The sequence below is a fragment of the Caenorhabditis elegans genome, chromosome IV (assembly GCF_000002985.6).
Source record: "Caenorhabditis elegans chromosome IV".
Classification (NCBI taxonomy): Eukaryota; Metazoa; Nematoda; class Chromadorea; order Rhabditida; family Rhabditidae; genus Caenorhabditis; species Caenorhabditis elegans.
In genome coordinates, this window is record NC_003282.8 from 10,374,066 (window position 1) to 10,401,573 (window position 27,508).

The 27,508-nt window shown below is 36.3% G+C and overlaps 5 protein-coding genes and 2 non-coding genes across 16 annotated transcripts; 4 read left to right on the plus strand and 3 right to left on the minus strand.

Annotated features, from left to right (window-relative positions):
* Positions 1-835: 835 nt before the first annotated feature.
* Positions 836-13,253, plus strand: mask-1 (the record flags this gene model as incomplete). 10 transcript variants are annotated; one of them, NM_069515.4, is made up of 24 exons in its annotated part: positions 838-994; positions 1,045-1,212; positions 1,259-1,428; positions 1,805-1,923; positions 2,261-2,385; positions 2,441-2,830; positions 3,415-3,890; positions 3,941-4,547; positions 4,604-4,734; positions 5,184-5,695; positions 5,840-6,129; positions 6,431-6,602; positions 7,382-7,513; positions 7,594-7,742; positions 7,796-8,451; positions 8,504-8,804; positions 8,860-9,759; positions 9,965-10,268; positions 10,335-10,664; positions 10,712-11,340; positions 11,392-11,910; positions 11,962-12,138; positions 12,207-12,535; positions 12,581-13,253. In NM_069515.4, 24 exons carry the CDS (start codon positions 881-883, stop codon positions 12,675-12,677), a joined length of 7,797 nt encoding a protein of 2,598 aa, NP_501916.2. The 10 variants fall into 10 exon arrangements, with proteins under 10 accessions (NP_501915.2, NP_501916.2, NP_001368167.1 ...); NM_001380446.2 differs by having other exon boundaries at positions 840-994; positions 4,592-4,734; positions 7,588-7,742; positions 12,581-13,244; NM_001276844.3 differs by having other exon boundaries at positions 843-994; positions 7,588-7,742.
* A 94-nt stretch (positions 13,254-13,347) lies between these two features.
* Positions 13,348-14,286, plus strand: nfu-1 (NFU1 iron-sulfur cluster scaffold homolog, mitochondrial). The gene is made up of 4 exons (NM_069516.9): positions 13,348-13,403; positions 13,447-13,509; positions 13,556-13,634; positions 13,699-14,286. The coding sequence occupies exons 1-4, from the start codon at positions 13,352-13,354 to the stop codon at positions 14,186-14,188; spliced, it is 684 nt and encodes a 227-aa protein (NP_501917.2). The 5' UTR covers positions 13,348-13,351; the 3' UTR covers positions 14,189-14,286.
* Positions 14,287-14,439: 153 nt separating this feature from the next.
* R10H10.3 (CUB domain-containing protein) lies at positions 14,440-19,229 on the plus strand. Its single transcript, NM_069517.5, has 6 exons — positions 14,440-14,532; positions 14,916-15,169; positions 18,250-18,383; positions 18,445-18,605; positions 18,652-18,884; positions 18,937-19,229. The coding sequence occupies exons 1-6, from the start codon at positions 14,455-14,457 to the stop codon at positions 19,169-19,171; spliced, it is 1,095 nt and encodes a 364-aa protein (NP_501918.1). The 5' UTR covers positions 14,440-14,454; the 3' UTR covers positions 19,172-19,229.
* On the minus strand, positions 15,513-17,862 carry spe-26 (Spermatocyte protein spe-26). Its single transcript, NM_069518.5, has 6 exons — positions 17,657-17,862; positions 17,344-17,604; positions 17,003-17,221; positions 16,495-16,955; positions 15,817-16,200; positions 15,513-15,756 (listed from the first exon to the last, which is right to left on the minus strand). The coding sequence occupies exons 1-6, from the start codon at positions 17,843-17,845 to the stop codon at positions 15,558-15,560; spliced, it is 1,713 nt and encodes a 570-aa protein (NP_501919.1). The 5' UTR covers positions 17,846-17,862; the 3' UTR covers positions 15,513-15,557.
* Positions 17,668-17,688, plus strand: 21ur-13277. Its single transcript, NR_056529.1, has one exon.
* 21ur-14770 lies at positions 18,857-18,877 on the minus strand. Its single transcript, NR_056530.1, has one exon.
* A 1,296-nt stretch (positions 19,230-20,525) lies between the features above and the next one.
* R10H10.4 (DUF3149 domain-containing protein) lies at positions 20,526-20,893 on the minus strand. Its single transcript, NM_069519.2, has 2 exons — positions 20,746-20,893; positions 20,526-20,696 (listed from the first exon to the last, which is right to left on the minus strand). The coding sequence occupies exons 1-2, from the start codon at positions 20,887-20,889 to the stop codon at positions 20,598-20,600; spliced, it is 243 nt and encodes an 80-aa protein (NP_501920.1). The 5' UTR covers positions 20,890-20,893; the 3' UTR covers positions 20,526-20,597.
* Positions 20,894-27,508: the final 6,615 nt, after the last annotated feature.

Genomic DNA, 27,508 nt, shown 5'->3' on the forward strand with positions numbered 1-27,508 from the left:
AAGTTGCTGGCGCAATTCTCGTGCTGACGCTTTTACGAACCCATTATTTTCTTTCGAATTTGCCAACCAGCTTTCCAAGACTCAATTCTTGCATGGTTTTGGGAGGAATATTGAATTTTTCAGTTTCATTTAATTTTTGAAGTTTGCAAAATCATTTTTCATATTACTTCGTTTACATTTCTATTGCTCGTAACTGGATTTCGTTAGGGAAAAGGAGGATGCGTTATGCGCGAGTATTCGGATTATCCTCCATAATTTTTTTCTAGTTTTGATAAAGTTAGTTTTAATATATTTGAGAAAATTGTTTATATCGATTGTTAAGAAATCATTATGTTTAATTCAAAAAGTAACATGCGTTTCGGATCTACGAAGTCATTTATTTTTTTGAATGCTAATTTTAGGATTTTCTAAATTTTCTAGAATGTTATTGCGAACAATAATCAATATGTTCCTTCTTTATCACTATCATCCATCGATTCATCTTCTCACATCCTCCCTAATTCCTTTCCTCCTCATGCCCGTTGCCATGCCGTTGTTCCGATAGTGAAACGAAAAGGGCAGATGGAAGAAGACGTGTATTATGTCTGTCACGCGCCTACAACTTCTCCGAACATCGCCTGTGTCTTACTTTCATGGAAGAAACACAATAAATTGTTTTCCAACATTTTGAAATTATGGGTTATCCTCTTCACCTGCCACATAGGTTTCCGGAAGAAAATTTTTGTTTTGAAAAGTTACCATTAAGATTATTGTTTCAGTTAAAACAATCATTTTTCTTTGTATTTTCCTTTTTGCTTAAAAATTCAGAATTTTCCAATATCAATTATTTTAAAAATTTCAGAAGCGACGAGACCACCGTGTTAGTTTAGCCAAAGGTGGAATGGCTCACCTTAATATGTTCAATCACCTCATTCCATTAGAAATGGATATGGATGGAGCAGACGAAGAAAAACGACAACGAGTTTTTTCATCTTTTTACCACTTTGGTGCTAGGGTGAGCTATTTTTGTTCGACTAAAAAAATTTCAATAAATTTATATTTTAGCTTTACGATTGCCTTCACACAATTGCCATCGAAATCGAAGACGATGACTGTGAGCATTTTCCGACAAAAGCCATCTCAACTGTTCTCAAAATTCTCAATTTTGAGCATTTCCTCTCATCGGACAAGTGTCGATTTCCCCCGGTCTCCAACCTTCTCGATATAATTGAGGTAAATATTTCAATTAGTTTAAAGTCTCGATTTTTATTAATTTCAGAGTCGACAAATGGATGATTGTCAAATCCTTTTTAAAATATCCGACCTTCTTGAAGATCATAAAAGTGAAAAACCTGAAAGATTTGGACCGTACAACCCTTTGGATCCCAAAAAGGTTCCAATCAAAAATGCTGTCGATGCACTTACCTCGGTTTCCTCGATGGCTTACTCGTGAGTTTTCAAATTGAAATTTTTGATTGAATAAGTAATTGGAATTTTTCGAGTATTCACCTTAAATAAATTAGCACTTATACAAAGTACATATCAAAAATTATATACCGAAAAATTGAAAATCAGGAGCGCCATTTTTTTCCATTTTCTATGAAACACGTTGGAATGACATTGCGGAATAGGTTATTTTTTGCAAAGTTTCCGAAAAAGTCGAAAGTTGCAGTCGAAAGTTATGAAAATGAAATTTTTGTTATTATTTTTGAATACAAAATCGCATTTCATGCTCAATTTTCTAGACATTTTGAAAATTATAAATTGATTGACGGAAAAAAGGAACCTGAAAAAATAAAAAAAACATTATAGAATTATTTTTCAGCTTTCTTGCCACTACATTCGCCGAAGAATTAATGAAAGCAGCGATTCGTGATATTTATGTTTTTGACGAAGATTCGCTTGAAGACAACGATGAAACCCAACTCAGCGACGAGAATGGTGGTAAGTTTTGATTAAAAAAACAGCCCGTTATTTCATACTATATTACAAAAATCGTACAAATATTACAAAATCAAGCTTTTATGCTCAAACATTTTTTGATTTCAAAATGCCTTAGGATCTCGTAACGCTTTGAACTTATCCACAAAATAAAAGTAAAACAACATTAACAACATTTTATAATAGACATTGAGTGTTAGTACAGAATAAGAAAATATGCTTAAAAACTGTTTGTTTTAGCTTTATGATGTGACTGACTGAAATGGACGATAACATGGACGGTGATAAATTTCTGGAAAAAAAAATAAAGAAAATAAACAGAAATAATATTAAATTTCAGTATTCGATTCCACACCTTCGAATAACGAGAAAAAAGATTCGATAATCAATTTTCGTCAACTTCCTTCCATTGATAGTCAAATTGTTCAGCAAAATGCAATGCTTCTTCTTGCAGCTCGAGTTGGTGTAAGTCATTTAGAAACGTTTTTCATGAAATTTCAAACTATAATTATTCCTTCAGATTGAACAATTTGTTGAGTATTCTCACGAAATTGGAGTTATGCAGTTTCGTGGTGATAAACTATCAAAAATCACTCCTCTAATGGAAGCGGCTGCAAGTTCCAGTGAAACTATTGTTCGACGACTTCTTGAATTGGGCGCCGATCCGAATGTTGCGTCGATTCCAAACTGTAATACGGCACTTATTTATGCAGCATCAACAGATGGAAGAGATGTTGTACGAGAGATTTTAATGACGGAAGGACCCAAGAAGCCAGATGTTTATCTTATCAATAATCATTATCATGATGCAATGATGGAAGTTGCACTTGTTGGTGGAACGGATACTTTGAAAGAATTCTTGGAAATGGGTTATAGGCCTCGATTTCTTAATCTTCGACAACAAGAACGAGTAAGTTTCCGTATTTCTATCTCAAAAAAAGGTTTAATAAAAAGAAAGTTCCACCGGAAATTTGTATACATTTTCCAGATTATCACAAAAATAATTTGTTTTTTATGGAAAAAAGACATTGTTTTTTTAAATTGTAAGTCTTATAAAACTTATATTGATATCAAACTTTAAAACAGATAAAAATAAAATTCTGAAGGTCTTTTCAACTGTATAATGGATATTCGGGTCGAGTTTTTTCGAATGTCACTCACCTCTCATATATCTCCACATAATAATAAAACAACAAGGAAGAGTTCAAATGCATTCCCAAGAGCATAATTTTTGAGTCAATTGGTTGTAAATATCTCTCTATGGTGATATTTTATAACCACTATATTGGGCAATTTAAACACATTTTTAAAAGTGACAGTCTAATGTTAATATATTCTAAAACTGAGTTATAATGAAAAAATAATACTTGAAGAATTCACGGGACACTGGGACTTCGGTTTTTTCGGCTCTCGAAAAAAGCAACAAAAATCCTAAAGTTGTACAGATAATATATAAAAAAGTTATTAACTCAAAACTATTTGTAACATTTTCAGGATTCGGCTCTGACTCTTTCCGCTCAAAAAGGTCACATTAAAATCGTCACCGCAATTATGGATTACTACGAAAAGAATCCGCCACAAACGGAAGAAGAAAAACAAGAGTTATGCCTCGAACGTTATTCTGCTCTGATGGAAGCAGCAATGGAAGGCCACATCGATGTGTGTAAACTTATGCTTTCACGTGGAACTCCTGCTGATCTATGCACAGAAGTCACAATTGAGCCGAGCCCTTTGATTGTTGCAAGTGCTGGCGGATATCCAGAAGTTGTAGAAGTTCTCCTCGCAGCTGGTGCCAAGATTGAAGAGCTCAGTAATAAGAAGAATACGCCTTTGATGGAAGCGTGTGCTGGCGATCAAGGTGATCAAGCTGGTGTGGTCAAGTTATTGTTATCCAAGCATGCTGAAGTTGATGTTTCAAATCCAGACACAGGAGATACACCGTTATCTTTAGCTGCAAGAAATGGTTACATGTAAGTTTGTTTAGTTTATAGTTATTTCTTTAAATTCTTAAATGTTTCAGTGCAATTATGAAGATGCTCATAGAAAAAGGAGGAGACTTAACTGCTGGAAAGACTTCACCAATTGTTGAAGCCGCTCGAAATGGTCATTTAGAATGTATTCAATTCATATTAGCCCATTGTAAAACAATTCCTCAAGATCAACTCAGTAGAGCTCTCGTCTCTGCAGCTGATTTTGGATCTCTGTTAATTGTGGAAGAAGTGATTCGTGCTGGAGCCGATTTAAACTTTGAACAAGACGAACGAACTGCGTTGATGAAAGCGGCAAAAGGAGATCACTTCGAAGTTGTTCAATTATTGCTTAGTAAAGGAGCATCTGTAAACTTTAAATCTTCCAAAAACGATGCAACTGCTTTATCATTGGCGTGTAGCGAAGGAAATATGGAGATTGCTGAGTTTTTGATTCGAAACGGCGCAGATCCTATGCTCAAAATGGACGACGGAGTTAATTGTTTTATGGAGGTTGCTAGACATGGAAGTATTGATTTGATGAGTCTTCTTGTTGAATTTACTAAAGGAAATATGCCAATGGACAAAGATCCTCCAAAGCTTGGAATAACTAGATGCAGTAGTAAAAATGGGAAGAAAAGAAGGAAGGGAATGCCATCGGTGAGGAAAAATAGCTTTGATAAGTCATTTTCAACCGTAATTAGACGAGATTACAGGGACAGGATATGTTGTCAATGTTCAATGGAATGTATCCAAAAAGAAAAGGAAGCAAGCAAATGGGTCTTCATGAAATGCCATTTTCAACTCAAGAAATTGACATGCTCACTCATCTTCTCAAAATGCAACAGTATGTCATTACCCAGACATCAAATTTTGTGTTTTTGCTCTAGAAATGCGGTCTAGACACGAAAAGTTTTTATTAAATACAAAAATGTGTGTGCCTTTAATGTATACTGTAATTTCGAACTTTGAGGAATTTTCATAGATTTTCTATTTAAAAATATATGTATTTATTTTTTTAAAACTTGAACAAAGCCATAAAACACATATTTTCACAAATCTTGAGAAAAACTTCGCAAAATTGATGAAAATTCCACACAACGAAAGTTTGAAATTACAGCACTCTTTAAAGGCGCAGACATTTCAGCATTCAACAACATTGTCGTGTCGAGACCGGGTACCGTATTCTTAGAGCAAAATAAAATTAAGCATTTTCTGGGGCTGATTTATCAGTTTGCCAGATTATTTATGTTTTCTAAATTGTTTTGAAAAATCGTAAAAACCCATAAATTTCAGACAAATGGTTGCTTACGAAACGCACAAAAGCACTGAAACAGAGACGGCCGAAATCAAAAAAGTCCTTCGAGCAATCGAATCAGTGTATGGATTCACAAGTGAAGGAAAAATCAATTTTCCTCCTCCACCAAATCGACAAGATATGGACAAGCTATATAACGGAGAACTCGTTCCGAATATAAAGTTATGGGCTGAACTTGTATCTCATGGCTGGTTGGAAATGGAAAGAAAAATTGGAAGACCAATTGAGCTTTCCTCGTTCCAACAATGTAATGAAGGCCACTCTACAAATGCTGCAGCTGCAGTATCAGCTGTTGCTGCAGCAGCAACTGGAATGGACAGTCAGACGTACTTGGCATCTGTTTTTGCGAAAATGAATAATGGTGAAGAGATGCCACGTGTTCCAGCTACAGTTGGATCATTGAATGCGGCTAGTGCAGCTATGACAGGAATCAGCTTCCATTCTGATGATGCCATGCGATTGTTTGGTGGAGCATCATTTGCAACTAAATGTAATATTTTAAAATCAATCAGTGAAATGGGATAGTTTTAACTATTTTCTAAACGCCAAAGGATGGCAATTTGTACTTTTAAATAGATTTCCAGCTGTAAAGAACTCGAATCTTGAATTTCTTTAAATTGTTCTAATTTTTTAGTGCTCTCTGACAACAAGAAACCATGCAATCATCAGCAATATGCATCCATTCATCACATTCAAGAAGGAGCTTTTCGTGCCGCCCTTATCAAAATGAGCTCAATGTTCAGAGAAAGAAATGGCTGTGCGATCAGCGTTCGAGATATGGAGTCGAATTTTCCAATTGAGCATCAAGAGGAACGTTTTGGACCATCGAAACCAATTCCATCTGGTCCAAAGAAGACTAGTCTGACTGCTCCAAACCCAGCTGATACATCGGACGTGACAACAAAACAACCTGGAGCTATGAAGGTTAAGAGATTTTTTCAAATATTCATTTAGAAAAATAATTTAAAACGTCAATTTTCTCAATAGTGTAGTTTTTTGTTTGACGTGGAAAGTTGGGGTACTAAATTTTAAATGTGAAAGTTTTATTCTCATTAGTTTCTGCCAGTAATGCCGAAAATCGTTTTTTCGATTCATAATGGTTCAGACTTCAAAGTGTCTGTAAGATTTGTAAGTTATTTGTCGTTTTCCTCAGAAACCACTTATTATATCGAAAATTGTATTCGTTCCATTGAATATTGCACAACTAAATAAAGTTTTTTTTCAGAAAGATGGATTGGAGGCGAAGAAGATATATCCTGGAATCATAAAGCTTGCAGCTGAAATGGAGAAGCTATTTCGAGCAAATCCGACTGAATCAAACCGAGACTTGGCTCTTACAACGGCCTACATTGCTAGTGCATTGCCTGATCATTTTTGTTCAGAGTTACAGTTAGAATGTACGAAACAAATCTTTTCGAGAAGCTCTTCCGCGCGCGGGACACCGGACACGAACACAACATTCATTCTCACACTTCAGTTTATTGATTCTTGCGTCATTCCTCCCTTTTCCTTCGTCGTCGTCAACGACGAAAAGGAACGCGGAAAGCATGGGTGGGGCGGCCCATCACGTGCCCGCCCTTCGCGAAAACATGCGGTTTACTTTTTATGCCTGCGTCTCTCGCTCTTTCGCACTATGAAATTATATATCTTACCGCGCCCGCGGAATTCTGAAATCAGCTAACGATGACGGGAAGTAATCCGAATGAAAATTGAAACAATACATTCGCGTGATTGTCACGAAGTTTTGAGTTTCTAAAGTTGAGAAATGACGCGAAAACTATAATTTTCATATTAATAATCAATTAAAAAAGTCACAAATTGCTTTTTAAAAAGATTTTCCATTTCATTACGCTCATAAATATTTGTTTTCAGCACACTTGTGCTGCTAAATCACGCCGATGACTTTCGTTGCGGCGCGGGGGACTAGGTACCGCCCCAATGGCCTAGCTTCTGTTTTCCTCTTTCATCTCGTTTGCGAGTCGTTTTGGAAGAGAGAAACTCGTTGTTTTACCTAATTTCCTCCGTTTATTTGTGCTTTCTCTTTTCTAGATTGTTTTGCACTAATAGAGATAAATTATTTGCGCGAAAAAATGTCCACGGTGTCTCGCGCAAGGGTAGTAAATGCCATTTCTCGATAAGAAAATTTCCATCAAATCTGAAACGTTAATTTTTTTAGCTGGTGATCGAATTCTCAAAAAACTGCTTTCGGGTTTGACGGAGAAGCAGAAAAATACTGTTATTTCTCGGATGAGGAGCGTAGTCAACAAAGAATCCGGTAGCTCTCTCCTGCGACGTTCCGTTGATAATTGTATGATTTTTATTTATTTCCTTCTCACTTGCATTGCTTTGCTCTTCTATTTCTCTCTTTTAATCAAAGCCCAGTTTCAGTGACCGACAAAAGAATCAAGGAAGACTATTTAAAGCTCTTCCGAGATTCGACAGACTGCGCGTTCTATGACAAGTGCGTGCAGGAAAAGAATCATCTGTTAAAAGCTATCGAGATACAGAAGAAAGGAAAAACATCATCAGGGACACTGGTGAGTAAAATTATTTTCTCTTCCTTTTTTCATTAATAAAAATTCATTTCCAGATCTCTACTAGCTCAAAATCTCTGATGGCAAAGTCAGTCCAATCGCAACAGCAACAAGGACAGCTCAGACGGACACATTCGGAAGGTGATGGAGCTGAACGCGCAAAATCCCGGTCAAATGCAATCGACAAGGCTACGGAAACAACGTTGGAAACTCCGTTGACTATAGCATGTGCCAATGGTCACAAAGATATCGTCGAATTATTGCTAAAAGAAGGAGCCAATATCGAGCATCGCGATAAAAAAGGATTTTCTCCGCTCATAATTGCTGCTACTGCCGGTCATTCTTCGGTAGTTGAAGTTTTGCTTAAAAATCATGCTGCCATTGAAGCACAATCGGACAGAACAAAGGACACAGCTCTTTCATTAGCATGTTCTGGAGGTCGCAAGGATGTTGTGGAACTATTGCTTGCACATGGCGCCAACAAAGAGCATCGAAATGTCAGTGACTATACTCCATTATCGCTAGCTTCATCCGGAGGATATATTGAAATAGTCAACATGCTTTTGACTGCCGGATCCGAGATCAATTCGAGAACGGGAAGCAAATTGGGCATCTCGCCCCTGATGCTGGCCTCAATGAATGGACATAGAGAAGCGACGCGGGTTCTACTTGAGAAAGGAAGTGATATCAATGCTCAAATCGAGACAAATAGGTGAGAAATTGTTTTCTCCGCGCAAAAACCAAACCATTTTCCAATTTTTCAGAAACACTGCGCTGACACTCGCCAGTTTCCAAGGTCGTACGGAAGTTGTGAAACTTCTTTTGGCATACAACGCGAATGTCGAGCATCGTGCAAAAACTGGTCTCACACCATTAATGGAGTGCGCGAGCGGTGGTTACGTGGATGTCGGAAATCTGTTGATTGCAGCTGGCGCTGATACAAACGCGTCTCCTGTTCAACAAACCAAAGACACTGCATTAACTATATCAGCAGAGAAAGGACATGAGAAATTTGTGCGAATGTTGCTCAATGGGGATGCTGCTGTTGACGTTCGAAACAAGAAGGTTTGATTTTACTACTTAGACTTTTATATTTCTTTACACAATTATTACATTTTAGGGATGCACAGCTCTCTGGCTCGCATGCAACGGAGGCTATCTTTCGACTGCACAAGCATTATTAGAAAAAGGAGCTGATCCCGATATGTTCGACAATCGAAAAATATCGCCAATGATGGCCGCGTTTCGGAAGGGACATGTGGAAATTGTAAAGTATATGGTAAACTCGGCCAAGCAGTTTCCAAATGAACAAGATCTGATTCGTGCTCAACAAACAGCTGAAACAGATGATATCAAAAAGAAGTGTGGAGAATGTATTGATATTATTCGATCAGCCAAAAAAGCACAAGCTGAATCGGCAGAGTTGGCTGCGCAAAAATTATTGGAACTCATTGATGAGGAAAAAGTTCAAAAGGAGGTGAAAAAGCAAAAACAGAAGGATAAGAAGATCAAGAAGAAGGAGGAGAAAAAGATCAAGAAACAAGAAGCGGAGCCGGAACCTGAACCTGAACCTGAACCGGAACCAGTTCCTGAGCCTGAGCCTGTTGTAATTTCTGAACCTGTTCCGGAACCAGTACCTATTGTCGTTGAAGAACCCCCAAAAGAACCACCAAAGCCAAGAAGAAATCGAAGAAAGACAAATCCGGATGGCGTACCGAAAGGACCAAAAGTTGTTGTTGAACCAAAGGCATCAATTGCTGAAGAACCGTCTGAAATGCCATATGAACCTATCGTCGTCACAATCCCTCCCCCAGCTAAGATTCATGCTCCAATGGTTTCTCCAGGATCGTATTCTGAATCAGAAGAGTGGTGTAAAGCTGGAAAAGAGGGCAAAAAAGTGAAGTCTTCTAAGAAATCTGGTTATGGAGCTCCTTCGAGTGCTGGATCGAGTCAGGCTAAAGAATCATCGACAACTTCAAGCGTTATATCTGATCAAACGCCACCATATGAAATTGACACGGTATGTGTTGCCTGTTTATGGACATTTGAAAATAACTATTTCGTGAAATGACGGCACTTGAAAACCCCTGAATTGAAAAATAGTAATGTATTATTATGGTAAACAGGGAAAATTGTTTGTATGTCAGACAGGAATTTTGAATAAATAAAAATCAACTAGAATGACATTGGAAATAATATGCAATGAACAATTATTTTTATTTCAGAGAAATGAGAGCAGTTGGAAGCTTACGATTCCCGCTTATGCTGCATCACGAGTGATTGGAAAAGGCGGATCGAATGTTAATGCTGTTCGCGAAGCAACTGGAGCCATCATCGAAATCAATAAAATACAGGAATCCAACAAACAAGCTGAAAGAACAGTTCTAGCAAAAGGAACACCAGAAATGGTGAGATACGCGATGAACATAATCAATTATATGATATATGATGCCGATGTCTTGGTCACCGATGCAATTCGGACAGTTCTTCGCGGCAATTTGTCAGTTGCTTCGTCATTTTCATCTGAAGGTACATCGAAGAGTGCAGTTGATTCGACTTATGCTCCATCATCCATTCCAAAATCTTTATCTTCAGCAAGCATTGCTCGTCAATCTGCCTCACCTATTCCACAACAATCGTCTCAGAGATCCGCTAAATCACACCATCATCAGAAGGACTCGGGTGGCGGTAATGTGTGGCATCAAAGAATGGCAGCACGAGAAGAGAAAGTTGAGCCCTTAATGGAAACGAAACGAATTTCACAGTCACCGAAGCAAGCTCCACAAATTCCATCTACGCAGCAGCAATCAAAGTTACAATCCCGGCAGGATCAAGCGTCTGAGACTCTTGTTCGAGTTGCTCCTGCAGAGAACTTTGTTGCTCCAGTGCCCGCTTCTTCAATTGCAGCTCCATCGAGACCCAATCGTACGTTTTCCTTCTCCTTGTCTCTGAATAACTTTGTTTATTTTCAGAAAATGTTCTTGATCGTGTTATTGCTCCATCACTCCGGAGAGAGCCAACCACAACTCCTCTGATTCAACCAGTTCATCCAGTTCAATCTGTTCAATCTGTTCAACATATGCAACAGCAACAGCTAGCGCGACCAGAACAAAAGCTTGCTCAGCCATGTCTTCCAGACCCAATTGGTCAGCGATACTCGCAACCAATTTCACGACCACAATCATCGGTTCAAGTTTCGCAGTCTTCTTTCTCCAAAGCACCCGGAACTCGCCCTTCAACTGATTTCTCTCGTGCTCCTGGTCCACCACAGCAACAACAGACTCAAAACAATATGACTACAGCTCGAAACGAATTGTTTGATGAACAACTTGCTTTTGGTCAATTCAAACCGACTGGAATGAATTCTGTTGCTACCGTAATCCCTGCCAAACCTTCAGTAAATAATCAAAACGACGACAAAAATGGAAACAGTGATGACTTCGATTTTTCCAAAATGAGAATGTTTGATGAAGGCAAAGTCGGGAACATATGGGGAAAATCAGATGAAGATTCAGCTTGGGGAGGATTGTTTTCTCAATTCCTTCCACAATTGGGTGCCAATTCGAGTTTGAACAATTCCAACTCAAAAAATGATTCATCGGTTAGTTTAACAGCATTGAAAACAAATTTCTAAATTTTTATCTTATTTCAGAATGAATGGGGACAAAACGAGTTCATATCGCAGCTTCTTATTAACTCATCACTTCCTAATGCTACTTCGAGTCCACAAGGTGCTTCAACCATATCATCAGCACCAGTGCAGCAGCCATCTACGTCTTCTGTTACTACTGGATTATCTTCTTTGGAACTGAAAGGTTGGATGCCAGCCTCATTTGCACCGTCTGCTCGTGATCCGAATAGATCTCAACCACCCCTGTTTGCAAGATCTCAATCGAATTCTGTTGCTAATAGCACTTCCACGAATATTCAACAGCAACAACAACAGCAAATTCAACACCTTCAACAGCAGCAAGCACTACAACAACAACAGCAAAGGATTCAGCAATTCCAGCAACAATACCAACAGCATCAGTCTCAAAGTTCTCAGCAACCAAGTGACTTGATGTCTTCAAAGTTTTCAATGCTACAATCACAACAACAGCAGCAGCAACTTTACAATCAGATGCAGTCGCTAGGTCAAGATGGACAGGGATCCAATCTGTATAACCATGTAGGGATCCGTGATTTATGTCTGAAAATACGTTATTTGATTTATTTGCAGCTTGCCGCCCAATTATTGACTCATCAAGAGAGTTCTACAGGAGCACCTGGTCCAACAAGTAGTCAACTTGCAAATAGCTACTATCCATCACCTTCGTATACGGATGCCAGTGTTTTAGGGCAAATTAGCATGCCGTCATTGTCACAGAGAGGAATAAAGCAATTTGATGGATTTAATGTAAGTTTAGGACAAATTTGATGTTAAGATAGCAGGATCAGTTTAAAAATTAATGAATGGAAATTTAGAATGACTCTGATGGCGTTATTGCTGCTATTCTCGAGCAACAACAACAACAGAAGAAACAAGGACTCGCACAACAATCGTTCATGCATAACTCTCAACAGCCACAGCCGTTCGGAGCTCCCAGCAACGCTTCTGCAAATCAATCGCGACTCGGAATGATCCAACCTCGGCCCCAACCGCCACCATTTGTTGCTCCACAAGCTCCACCTGGATTCTCTTCTCTTGGAAATGCATCTTCCACGACGAACCCATCTCGAACTTCTATGCAGCAAATGTATCAGCAATACGGACAGAGTTCACAGCAACAGCCTTACGGTCAGATGCCTCAAGCGTAAGTTCTACGATTTCTAATTAAATATTTGTTTATTTATTACAGAATGGATTGGAACCGACTTGGACAGCAACAGCAGTCTGCATCTGGCCAACAAAATCATCAGTCATCCTCGTCAAATAAATGGTCTTCCAACTGGTAGATATCGCTCACAAAATCGTCTTCTTGTCAATTAGTCCCCCCTCCCCTCATAATAATTCGGTGTTTACTTGTTTTTTATTCAACCGTGAAACAATATGTCTTCCCGGTTGAATTGCATCCATTTTTCTTTATTTCGTCTCCTCGTTCCGGGTTTTGTAACACTTTTTCTTCATTTTAAATCTAGCCTTTTTTGGTCCATTTTTTCTTTCAACTCTCAAATGTTCGATCTTTCCCATCCCTAGCAAGTGTTTTCTTGCGAGCTCAGCCTTGTGGAAATTGTACTCTTCTGTCCAAATTATTCCCGTTTACCCATTTTTTGTTCTTTTTATATCTCCCCCGACATACTACTTCTTTTTTTTCGGTTATTTTTCAAGTCTTCCAACACAACACATATGTATTTGAGACGGATGTCAAATGGTCCCAACTTTTTCTTCCCTTTATTGAAAAGTGTGTCTTATTTTTCACTTTTGATGTTTTACTCGTTGTTTCATATGAAACCTGGGCATTTATTTCATTGCTAATTAATTATGACTTTCTTCGCTTTATGTTGATCCATGAATCGTGATTCTTGAAAGTATACAGGTTAGGCTATTGAAATGTACAACTCGAGGTTTTGATTCCTATATCTTGAGAATTAAGTCGGTAGATGTTGAAAGAACAAAAATTTTCAGAAAAATGATTTCATCAAAAATGCTCACAAGACTGAACCGGAGCTTTGTACAAGCAGGTGATACTGGTTCCAGAAATTCTTTCATTTTTTAAAATTTCAGCTCGATCAATGTATATTCAAGTTCAGGAGACACCTAATCCACTTTCTTTAAAATTTTTACCTGGTTAGTGGAAACTTCACTGTTTAAAATCTGAAATGTAGTATTTCAGGTCAACAGCTTCTCCCAGACGCCTCGAAAACATACGATTTCAGCTCAGCGGCTACAGCAAAACAAAGTCCACTTGCTATGTAAGGAATATTCCAAATTTTAACTACCATTCAGATAAAATAGTATTTATTTGTAAATTTTCAGAAAACTTCTTCGAGTCGACGGAGTGAAGCGTGTGTTCTTCGGAGAAGATTTTGTAACTGTCACGAAATCAGATGAGACTGTTGACTGGGCTCTCCTCCGTCCGGAAATCTTCTCAACAATTGCTGATCACATTCAAACCGGAAAACCTGTCATAAATGAAGCTGCAACTGTTTCCGACCAAGTGGAAGAAGATGATGAAGTTGTAATGATGATCAAAGAAATTCTAGAGACACGTATCAGACCAATGGTACAAGAAGATGGTGGAGATATCACTTATGTTGGTTTTGACGATGGTGTTGTCAAATTGAAGATGCAAGGTTCATGCACAGGATGTCCAAGCTCTGGAGTCACTTTAAAAAATGGAATTGAGAATATGCTCACATTCTACGTGCCTGAAGTGAAGGAAGTTATCGAAGTTAAGGATGAATCCGATGATCTTGTGGAACAAGAGTTGAAGAAATTTGAGCAATCAAAAGGAATCAAAGACTAATTGATAATTGATTCGTGTATAACTAGATTTGTTTTTATTAGTGTTTGCTGCTAGAGATAAATGTTCAATGAATATTTATAAAAACTTTTTTATTACTTTGAAAGTCGTATTAGTAGAATTGGTTTATGACTCTGAAATCATCGAATCACGTCAAAGTTCAACGGCCCAGTCCAAATCAGTGATATCAGTTAAAAGACTTATCACCCGGAAAAGTGGAAAATTGTGCTTCGTAAATTGATAAGAAATCAGTCAGAGTGCTGCTCAAAATGTTGAAACAAATTCTTCTCGTCGCTATTATTTTAAATTTAGGAGTATCTGCGTATAAGAAGAAAAGCTTGATTCATGTTAGTTTTTTTTTCAAGTTTTTGAATTTTCAATGTTATCCAGACGCGGAATTTTGCTATTTTTGCGGCTGGTTCGGTTTCTGAACGACATCATTTTAATAAATGCGGAAGGTACGCGCCTTTAAAGTGAACTGTATATCCAAACTTTATTTGCTGCGGTCAATTCTTCATAGTTTTTCGAGAAAAATATGTTTTTTTATTTATTAAACAAACTACATTTTGAAATCAAAATACAAAAATCTTCAGAAAAACATGAGACAACAACTTTTGCATTTATCAAAATTTTATCGTGACGAGACCGGGTACTGTCGCTAAAGTTCGCGTCTGAGTAATTGTGTCTGTAAATTATAAATTTAGAATACTGTAGAATATAAATTTATCAGAATCATGACAAAGTGATCGTATCAAACGACGACTTTATTGGATGCCCAGTTAACAATGATTTCTATTACAATGGAACCATTAATTCACCATTGTATCCATACAATTATCCTCCAAATGACAAGTGTTACTATTACATTTCTGCTGAACCAGGAAAAGTTCTCAAGATTTCATTCTCTCATTTTGATTTGGAATCTTGCTGTGACTTCATCACAATTTATGATGGACCAACTGTAGTGTCGAAGAAACTTGTACAGTAAGTTTCTATTTTTTCACAATTTTAAATAATTCAAATGTAAATAAGATACGTACGACGTCGTACGTATATAAGAACATACGCACAAGCAAGGGCTGTCTTTTATAAAGGTGTTTTAGGTTTTTGGTTTTATGCCAAAAATTGTTTTCATAAACGATTTTGTATTTTTTCGTTCCAAAAAAGTTAAAAAAGGGTAAATTTTGGTACTGAGGTAAAGTTATTTCGCCTGATCACAGGCACAAAATGACAGGCAGGCACATAGGCAGGCAAGAAATGTGGGACAAACGCCTTAAGATGTGCATGCTCAAATAGATTATATCTTTGAACTTTTCATTGACTGGAAATTGAAACCTCATTTATCTACTTTCCGAGTAAAAATGTCAAAAGTTCAATTATTAATTGACATGTACGATGCACCAGCATCATCTTCATAATCATCATCCATTTCCATTGATTGTTCATTGATTGTTCCTCTACGTTCCAGAAAGTTTCTCCAATTTGGTGCCACCAAAACGTTCAATGCACTTTTGGCTCTAGGAACATCAGGAATAAAACTGAATCGAGATGCATTCGGTTCAGGGAGCAATCTTTAAAAAGTTATTGTTGAATTTCGAATCGAGCTAAAAATTCTTTAAAAATTAACATACATTTCACAAGTAGCTTCGACTTTCTCCGTATATCCAGCCACTGAGAATAACCATCCTTTGTAAGAACATGCTGCACTAGTTGATCTTCCATAGATCAACTTCTCCGGTCGTTGCTGCCATTCACCAGTTCTGTGCCACATCCAAATCTTGTTTTGTCGTTCGGCACCATCAAATCCTCCAACAATAAGCAATTGGTTACCGTGGTTGAGAAGACAATGACCAGTTATTGGATACGGTAGATCAACAGTTCGAGAGAAAACATTTCCAATTGGATTGTAGACTTCAACAGACGCAAGAATCATGTCACCATTGAAACCACCACTAACGTAGATTTGATTCTCAAATACTTCAGCAGCACAGTCGGAACGCATGTCTGATAGGCTTCTAAAAATATAAAGCAGATTAATCGGGATACAAGCAAAACATTATAAAGATGCAGAAAAACCACTTTTGAAATCGACATGCAAACATGCTCTACGGTCAATTGATAACGCTCCGCCCCCGAACCATGGGTCTCGTTAGGTATTTGGCGGCAAAACTATTCCGAAATCGATGTCATTTCCTTACAGTTTTTTTTTCCACCAAAGGGCTAACGAGGCCCATGATTCGGGAGCAAAGCGCTCTCAATTGGCAACGGAGAGCATTTCCAAGTCGATTTAAAAACGCCACAGGGCTTACGCAGTTTCAGTCCATTTATTGGTCTTTGGATCGAAAACCTCTCCTGTACGACTTCTCACTGCAGTTCGAGTGATCTCTCTGAAATTCTGTCCTCCAAACACATAAATCCTCCCGTCATACACCACAGAACTGTTTGAAATGTAGTTTCGTGGTTCCATCATATTATTGCATCGATCCCATTGCCACGTTTCCGTTGACAATTTCCATGTTTCGCAACGAGTGCGCTGACCAGTCGAACCACCGAACAAGTAGAGAATTCCATCAACAATTGCTGATCCATGATATGCAAGTGTTGTTGGTAGCTTCTGCTGGGACACTTTCCAGCAGTTATTCTCCGGATCAAACCATTCAATTCTATCACATGCTTGTCGATGAAGCCATCCACCGATGATGATGAGAACATCTCGAGTTCGGCGTGCTGGTTTAAGTGACGGATGGAATTGGGACAATGATTTGGCAATCTGTACAAGTTAATGAGTTTAGTTTAGAAACTGAACTTTAAAAAAACCTGTTGGTCCAGAGCCAAAAATCGAACAGTTGACATGAGCATCGGACGGAATTTATCACGATTTTCAAAATCAGCTGCAATCCATTGATTGATAACTTCAATAATTTGAGTCTCCTGCTCAACATTTACTTCTTCACTGCTCAAAAGATGCTTGACCTCTTCCACTGGTAAACGATAAAATTCAACATCAACCCGTTTGTCGACAACTACCATTCTCGCCTTAATTAGTTATTTTCAAATTTGATTTCTATTTAAAGATGGGGGAATATCGTGAGAACTTTTGAATACTCGAAATAATTCAAAAATATCACTTTTAAATAACTTCTAAATTTTGAACGTACCAGATTGTAAAGAATATATTCAAGTGTTTTGTGTGCATGGTTCTGGCAATCGAATTCGCGAAATTTCTTGTGAAGAAGAAAACAGTTCACATCTGACAACGTTGACAGAATATGATCACAAATCGTATTTTTCATTTCTAAAATTTTTGGAAAACAATGTTGACCAAATCCTGCAATTTCTTCCAGTGATTTTTCAATTCCAAACCATCCCATTTCATCGGTACTGTCTGAGACTTTTTCCAAGCCGAGCAAATACTTGACCTAGAAGTTAACAACTACATTTTCTGAAGTTTGGTAACAATAAACAACTTACTGTTTGAGTAGTGAATGGTACCAAAATGTTCTTTTGCATTGATCGAGGACTCAATGCTCCAAGACGATTTAGTTCTCGAGCAATCTCTGATTCCACAAGTTTTACTTCAAAACGTTCTTCATCTTTGGAGATTATTGCCACATCACAACGATTATCGATTGATGTTAATTTTGAATTGCAAAATCGCATTTCGAGAGAATTGCTAAGATTGAGAAATGGCAAATCGTTGAGGAGAAAATGAGAAATGGAACAACCACGCGGGCTTGTATTTATTGGAATAGTTATTTAATTTAATTTATTAAAAATAGTTTATTCAATCGAAATTTAAAAAAATGTGTTTAAAAAAGTAATTTTATGAAGCGCCAGATTGTGTTCTTCTCTTCAAACGTTAGAAGTCTAATGAGAAAAATTTCTAAAAATAAAGTAATCAAATTTCATGAAAAGTTAATAATCCGGACAAGTTTTACTCATTTATCGTAACATCCTTCAATAAAACATTAAAAAATATAGATTTTCGATGAAATTTTTCGAAAACCTTAAGGGGTCCTACATCGCGCGTACTGTAGTAATCAAAAATATGTGTTTTTTCTTAGAATCGGTGGACCTGGATCTAATGTAACCAGTGCTGGAACTTACTACACAACGACAAGAAACGCCGTAGTAACTTTTGAATCAAACCCAACTATTCAGAAATCTGGATTTTCGATGCAATATCAGTCGGTGAATAGTGAGTTTTCTAAAATTTCAAAAATCTTGAAGCAAAATTTTGTATTCAAAAATATTTTCAGCCGTGGCACCATGTAACCGTGACATATTCCTGATTGTAAATGGGTTAGCCAACGTTGGATCCCAGGCAAATTACCAAAAAGAAATCAATTTTATCGCCAATCAATTGACACCAACTTGGAATGTCGGACTTGATAAAGTTAGAGTTATGCTCAACCTTCAGGTGATAATTTGATGAGTGACAAGACAAAAAACATATCAAATTTCAGACAGACATTGATTATGCAATTGTTTGGTCAGCTGATGATGTTCCATCAAATGCCAATGTTACACAAGAAGTTCTAAATATGTTGGAATATGTTCCAGATGTTACAACAGACAATAACATGGATCTTGAATGTCTTTTCCGTTATGCTTTTGACGGTCTTGATGATAGTAAAGAATTCGATGAAAGATATGGAATCGAAAAGGTTGTCATCATTTTTGTGGCTGCCAATGCAAAGTTTGTTTATTTTTCAAAAAATCTTTTGTTGAAACTGTAAACAATTTTGCAGTAACGATCAAGATTACAATGAATCATTCGAGTTTGCTCATAAAATTCGAACAGAACAAGATGCTAAGGTGATCGTTGTTGGTATGGGATCAGGACTTGATCAAACTCGCTTGTCTAAACTCGCATATGCCTCTGGATATGCTTTCTTTTCGACCAGCTATGATAATTTATCATCATTGATTCCAAAAATCAATAATGCTATTTGTTCGGGACTTAGTTCTCAATGTGGACCATAGATTTGCAACTTTAAAATAGATCTATTGTCGTTGGAATGTGAATAAAGTTGTGATACGCAAATGGCAACTTTCCTCTATACAATTTTTAATCTCTTTGGAATTGCAAGGTATCTACAGCCAATGTTCTATTGGTGGTTCTATTGGTTTTGCAGTTACTTGTTTGAGTTTTTCAAACACGTGTAATATAACTCAAATATTATAACAGTTATTGTCTGAAATTTAATTTGAAACAGAGGCGTTTAAACCAATTTTGAAAAAGTTTACGAACTTGTGAACAGTTTGAAAATTGTTCATCTGAATGTTCTGTCAAGGTTATTAGATTTTCAAGCTAGTGTAAGCTGCAATCTGATTGTGAAAAAACTATTCATGGTTTCCAAAATAAAAACTAATTCCAAAAAAAAAGAAGAAAATCACGGGGTCAAAAAAAACTTTTAATTTAAAATAAATACTAGATACAGTTTTGATTAAAACCTCTGATCGAAAAACATTCAATATGAACGTGACTTGCCCATAGCCTCGTTTTCTCCTCCAGTAATGGGCCAAAAGAATGGGCCAGAAAGAAAGGGCCAAAAGGCTGTATTAAAAGCAGTTTGCAGTTTTGGAAACTTCAAATATCCGGCAGTTTTGGTCAATGGCACTGGTACATCAGCTTTGGCTCAGCATCGCAATGGCCTAATGGCTCAGAGGAGGTGGCTGTGTGGCCATCACTCAGTAGCTCAGTAGCTCAGTGGCTCAGAGGTGGTGGCTGTTTGGTCATCTACATTGTGGCGGAGTATGGGATTCGTTTGTCAGCTTTGGCTCAATGGCTTGTTGGCAATTGCTAAGTGGCTTAGGGAAGGAGGGTGTATAGTCATCGCTCAGTAGCTCGGAAGTTCAGTGGCTCAGAGGTGGTGGCTTTATAGTCATCGCTCAGTAGCTCAGTATCTCAGTGGCTCAGAGGTGGTGGCTGTATGGCCATCTGCATTGTGGTGGATGTATGGGATTGGTTTGGCAGCTTTGCCTCAATGGCTCGTTGGCAATTGCTCAGTGGCTTAGAGAATGTGGCTGTATAGTCATCGCTCAGTAGCTCAGTGGCTCAGAGGTGGTGGCTTTATAGTCATCGCTCAGTGTGTGTGGCCATCCCGTGACTGTATGGTGGCTATATGAGCTTTTCTACTAATGATATGTGACAGTATTTTAACAAACGTAAAAGAAACATGATCATTAGTTATTGGACAAGACTTTTCTACGTAAACCAGTTAAAACGAAATACGTGTTTAAAGTAATATGCTAAGAGATTGGTTTTGTCAAGTTCCGAGAAAATTTGATTTTCATCTCGATGTAATATACTTTGTTCCGCTGTTCAGATTTTGTTGCACCGAAAAATATTCATTTTGAAATAGAATTATTGCAAAAATAAATCTAATTAAATTCTACAGTCAACTAATTAATATTCATGTCCATCCTCATCGACGTGTTTCTCCATTTTCTCCTTGACCAGAGAGACACGGTGTGGTCCAACTCGCAAATTGTACTTTGCTCCTAGCTGGAAAATGTTCTGATTAAACTTTTGATCTCTTTCAATCACTCTTCACCTTTTCAAAAGCAGTGACTTCATCGGTTCTTCTGATGAAGGCAAAGTTGATAACGAATGTTAGCATGAATACAATCACTGCAAAAGCTGCTCCAACGAAGAGTGGTGCTGCGTAGTCAAGTACTTCGAACTGTTGTTTTGGCATTTGTCTGACAATTTAAGAAATTCAACAGTTTAGGAAATTGTCTCATAATTTTCAGTGTTAAGATAAAATATAGCTTCTTTAAAAAATTCCTAAAATCATCTCTAATCAATCTAACTGATAGTATTCTCAAAAGTATTCAGGTTTGAGTCTGTACTTAAACTAATGCTCAGAAAAGCTTTTGTGAATGCAATATATAAGACTTCTCAAAACTAGATAAATATCTACAAGAGAAGTACCCGCTAGAGCGCAAAACCTATAAAGGAATGTGAAGATATTCTTTGAAAATCAATGCGTTTGATGTGCCAGAAATAAAATGTAACCATAGAGACACAGAAAGTAGAGACGCAGAATCAGCCGGATATCCGACTAGAAAAAAAAAATGAAAACGAGTTTTATAGAAGAAATGAAGCAGTTGAATATTATGGGGAACTTGTTGATGAAGGATTAAGATGATGGGAGGATATGGGGGTGGATGACTGGAATATTGGAACAGATAAAGAGAAAAAAAACAGACATTTATGGTCATATAATTTCAGTATTTAGGAGAAGATCAAATGGCCGAGATTCCAGAGTTTTGAAATGGTTTATCAAGTGATAATCCACTAACACAGTTGACTCGTTATTTGCGCGTAATGCTTCAGAAAGCACAATATATTTTATTGGCGATGTGTGCATCATGCCTTCAAATGCCGATGATGTGAAATTTCTGAGGAGACACATCGCAAGTTAACAATACGAATGAGAAGAATTCCTTTTGAATACAGCTACAGAGGGAGGGTAGATATCTAGAAATGCATCTTCTCTTTCACAAGACACTGAAACCTTTTCTTGGTAGTAATTTGACAGGCAAAAATGAATTCGAGAAAAAGAAGGTTGCATGCGTTATTCAGAAAAAAAAAAGAAACTTTCATAAACTGGGAAGAGGTTCGACAAAGCACGCAACAGCATTTCCTGAAAAGATTAGTACAAGTGGTTCACAGAATACAAGAGCTTTTTCTAATCTTCTCTTTTGGTATTTGCCTGGAGTTTGAGACACCATTCAAGCACTGAAACTTGAAAAAAACGGGACTGAAAACCAATTTCTGCAAGAGAAAAGTTGGAGCAGTAGTCGAAAGTTGACGAGGAAAAGGTAACGCATTCTTTGTTTAAAACCAACTTTTTGGTTCCATGTTTAGCTGCCAAATTGTGCCGGTCGAGTAAACTCACGATTTGTGAGCTTTTCCCAGTTTCCATAAAGGTCTCAGCTTTCACAGCTTACAAATACATAGATGAAGTTCCTTTTGATGCCAGACATTTGATATTTTCACTTTGTTTGATGACTATTGTTATTATGTATATTATGGTAAAAAACGTTATGGTATCAAAATGTTCATTCCATTATCTTTTCTTCGTCCATTACCTTATTCATTTACTTTCTGTATTAAAATTTTCCGACAGAACAATTCCCTCAATTTGAATGTGGATGTATTCTAACTGTCTGACCACATCAGTGTCAAAGTGCTCGTTTCAGTTATTTGACATGAAATGGACCTTTGTTTGGTTCCGAGTTTATTCAAATCTCTTTTTCTTGTCTAGACATATAATACGACAATTAGGAAGTTGATTGTTTATGAAATGTTATGAATTTATCTATTAAAGAAAGTTAATTTGAATTTTCGAATAATTTTATTGATTTTGCGAGAAAACTAAATCCGTCTTGTTCTTGTGCTTCAGATAAATTGCCAAAAATGAAGTCGATGTTTACAAAACGTTTAGTTTTCGGAGTATTCTTATTTGAAATTTTTGAAAAATCATCAAAAAACCAGAAGCGCATATACTTTTGGCCGACTGTGTAAATCAAATCAATATTAGTTTTCATTTCAATTTTTTCAAATCTTTCAATCATTTTTGTTTTGAAAATTGATTATTTCGAATACTTCACATTTCATATTATCGAATCGAACATATTTTGATATTCTAGTAACCCAAAAACATCATCCCTTCCATTTCCCAAAAAAGAGATTCTTTTGATCAAAAAAAAGAAGAAGAAAGCATGTGCGCACAAATTGGAAGGGATGAGAGAAAATGCCAATTACCCGGAAATTCCTCTCTATTTCTCTTTTCTTTGCTACCTTTTTGATCCGCTAGATATCTGCTCATTCGATTTGCTCGGAGACAAGTATTACTGGGGAGGTTTCATTCAAGCTTTCCACGCTTATTGATCACTAACTTTTAAGCGGTCTTTAGTTAAGGCAGATCAGATGTAGATGATTTTGAATAATATATTTTTTTAATTTGGAAATTAAAACTTTGCACATTCTCACTACACATTAGCAAAAAATGATTCTTTCAAATGTGGCGTAAATATCTTATTTTGAAATATGTATATAGTTTAGAACTAACTTTGAGTGATGGTAGTTTTAAATTTAAATTCAGTCGCAGCATGAGCTGATCTTGTTTGCAAAACTGTAGTAAAAATACACTTTTTCTCAAAACATGCAGCTATTTTTTTAAATCGAAAAAATAATAATGTAAAATAGTTAACAGTGTCATAATCCACGACTATTTCCGCGAAAATTTTGTTAGCGATGTTCGGGAAATCATCTATTCAGACTTTCAAGTGTACTTCTCTTGAAAAAAAGAAAATAGAAATAGAAAAACATTCTAGACAAGTGGACCTTATAGAAAAGATCATGTAGTCTACATTTGTTTTCTAAACTTTTTTGAAAGTTGTTCTTCATTGAACATATAATATTTTCAGCGTAAGCTGTGTTCTAGCTACTGATTCTTGAATTTTTATTTTATTCGAGAGGTATGAATCATTCGCGTGGGTTGTTAAAAAATAATTGACCCGATTAAAATAAATATATCTAGTTTAAAAACGTATTATTTCTCGAACTAACATGACGTCGACACATTAAAAATTCAAAGTCTGAAGCAAATAATTTCTCAACGATTTTCGAGCATCATATTTCGAGTAAACTCCAAAATTTAATTTCAAAGAAAAATTAGATTAAAGGCTTATGCCTACCTGGTTAACCCCACGCTTTCACAAACCAATTAGTTATTTTATTTATGGAAAAATCCTTACAATTAGGAAAAAAAAAACTTATACATAGTGTGAACATATTGAACAACTATTATGAACAACAATAACATGTGCCATTTTTTTGCAAAAAAATATATAATTAAAAAAATTACGAGTTTTTCAGTTAGTGAAAGGCCAACCAAATTTTATTGATAGTGTTTCCTAAAACCCAATTAATGTCTTAAAAGTCTGGGAAAAAATGTAATTAAACATTTATTGGTAAGGTCACTTTCCAGATCATTTCCAAATGACTTGAATTTAATCCTTTGCAATTGAATCAAAAACGTTGTATGTAAAACATCAAGTACCCGGTGCCAAGCTCCACCACTCGGTAGGCTCTTCCAACTGAAAGCCAATTAGTTGTGGTACACAGAAGAGAGCACACACGCACTCACTTGCTCCTCCTCTCTTCAAATTGAGCCAATTTAGAAAGAGAGAAGGAGCCGTCGTCAGTCACAACATTTCATTCTCGCACTTTCTTTTTTCCCCTATTCCTTTTTCCGTTTTTCTCATCTTAATAACCAATTAAGTTGATGAATGAGTCCATTTATAATTTTCTGACATAGTTTATTTTCGATTGGTTTTGAAAATTTGCTAAGTAGTAATTTTTATTAAAAAAATAAAATTACATAAAATTACAAGGAAAACTCATTACGAAGAAAATGCATTCAAAGTTAATGAAACATAAAATTCAAGATATGAACTACATATTTCGGTATCTTTGAGATTCCTGGTTTCTCTAAATCTTTTTAACACTTTCTGAGGTTTTCGGAACTTTTGGCTTTCTATGAAATGTTCTGGAACGCTTAAAAATTATTGAAACGTTTAGAAGTTATCGTGAATAGGAATTTCCCTTTAAAACATTAAGAAAAATCCCAAACTTAAAAATACCACAAAAAAAACTCGAGATTTAATGAAAAATCGATTTTTAACGCTATTGTTTAAATTTTTAATAAAAAATTCAAACAGGGTTTTCTGCCCAAAATTAAATTTTCTTTTGAAAGTTGACGTTATCATTCCTTCTCGATTTTTTCGTTTTTTTTCCGTGATAATCTGAATTTCAGATTTTTTGGGTATTTTAAAGCAAACTCAGCATTCAGGCACAATATTTTTAATTATTAAAATACTTTCCATTGAATTTTACAACCCTACTGTATCTTTAAATTAGAGATCCCAACACGACTATCTGTGCAAACACAGCAGATAAAGATAGCTGGTAGAGCACGAGAACGGCAAGTACAGAGGCGAGTGAGAGGCGCCTCCGGGACCTGATAAAAAGTATATTGTAAACTGTTTGATGTTAGTATCCCGTTTTGAAATAGGCTTTGCAGGATAAACGTAGCCGTAACTTTCACTTTGAAAATCTTCCTGGCACAAATAATGTAATTTTCTGACAATTAATAAGGTGCGCAGATGCGCTTTGAAACAGGCTCGTTAGAGATCTTAAAAAGTTGGAAAAAAATCCCCACGGTAAAGGTCACTGAACTTCTGGATTAATTAAAATTTCAATTCTTCATTATTCTATAATACAGACAATTATGAAAGTAATTTCTTGCCCACCCGGATGTTTTAATAAAATGCATCAAACCTTCATTCTTCTTCTTATTTTTCATTTCAATACATATATGACTCTTTACTCTTCTCCATTTTCCTCATTCTCAACCCAATTTCATCAAGCCCCAGCCATCTTCCTCCTACGTCTTCATTTCTTTCATCTGTCTTTTCATTTTCACTCTTTTATTTTTATATATTGTTGTGTGTATTCAATGTCTTGGCTAGCTACCAATGTGAGAAAATTGAGACAGTGAGCATGCAAAAAATGAAAGACGAAAAAGGAGTAAAATGCACAACAAAAAAACAAACTTGACGAGCGAGTTGGGTTGACTTTATTTCGACACTGACGGGCGGTATTGAATGCGGCAAATGCCGAAAATTTGTTTACGAGCTTCTCCATTTTTTGCAGATTCTCGCTATTCTATCCTTTAACACAAAATTTGCGCAAGATATTCTGATTTCTCAGAAAGCTTTAGAGAACTGACGAGAAGTGCTACTTTTATATTGAAAACCTCCTTCTTTGACATTTTCCAAAAACCGATTTCAAAATATATCTTCAATGTACATATCTAGTCGAAATGAAAAATAAAGATTGCACTTTTCAGATCAAGCCCAATTTGTCTGGATTTTGTTTTGTATTTTAAGTATTGTGGAGTTTGAATTTGACATTCATCGGCAAATGACTTTCCAAAATTGTAATGTTTCAATTTTCAAGATTCATATTGTAATTGTTGACTTCCTTAAACGCGTACTTAAAAAAATTATGGCAGCATTTTTTGGTATTTTTGGTGCCCACTTTTCCATTTGGATTTCGTAAGCAAATTTCATGTTTTTATTGATTTTTAATTTGTGAAGATTTTCAAAATTTCAATTGATATACACTCGGCAAAACGTTGTAACTTCATGGCACACTCTAGGAACTAATATTAAAGCTTTGTCAAAAGCAATCACGAAGTTGCAGAAATCACCGCAGTTGTGAGCAAAACTTAGCTTAACTTTTGCTAAAAAATTGCAAAAGTCGTCTAAACAGCTGAAAGAATTGCAATCAAAAATAATCAAAAAGTGCTACCATAAACTTTTTTGAGGTTCATCTGGACACATTTGTACGCCTTTAAGTATACGTTTCAGAAAATGGAATAACCTCGATATTTTCTTCGATGACTTGCTTGAAAATGTCTCCCCAAATTCACTCAATGTTCAATTTGAAATTCATTTCCCGAAGAAAACAATTTTCCTGCATAAGTTTGGAATAGAATAGACATATAAATCTCTACTCGACGAAACACTCCCAGTTTTTTCGAACAGTTTGACAACTTTCTGCCGGACACTGACCGTTTGTTGTTGAACGCCTTTTATTCTGCAGGACTTTTTCGCACTGACTTCAATGTTTTTGGATGTTCCTTTTGATCAACATCTATTTCGGTTTAAGGACTTTGCATCTAATTGTGCTCTATTCAAACTTCTATTGAAATCAAAACTTCAGAAATCAAAAGGATGCACAAACATTTTGATTTTTTCCCAATTCTTCCGATAAAAAAGAACAAAAGTACATTTGTCACAATTCACAAAGATGAAAGACGCCGCAATGATAATGTCGCTTTCAACTGAAAACAGGTGTTCCAACACGGAACAAATTGATTGAAACAGAGCAAATCTTGATGAATCGGCAAGGCTTTTAATGTCAATGAAACGGCGATCCTTGGAAAAAAGAAATTTGTTCAATTTGATTGACTTTTTTGATCTAACCTTATGTTTTCACATTCAATATTTAAAATTAAAATGAACGCTATCAGAACCAGCTACAAAAACAACTGACAACGTTTGGAGCAAAGTTTGATATTACAAAAACGTTAACCTACTAATTCAAAGGTAACTAGAAAACTTAAATTTCGTAATCGATATATTATTCGAAACTTTCCGGCACTTTTTTACTTACTTCCCAAAGGATTTTCCTCCGAATAAAAGTTTATAGAAAGTTGGCAAGTCCTTATTAGGACT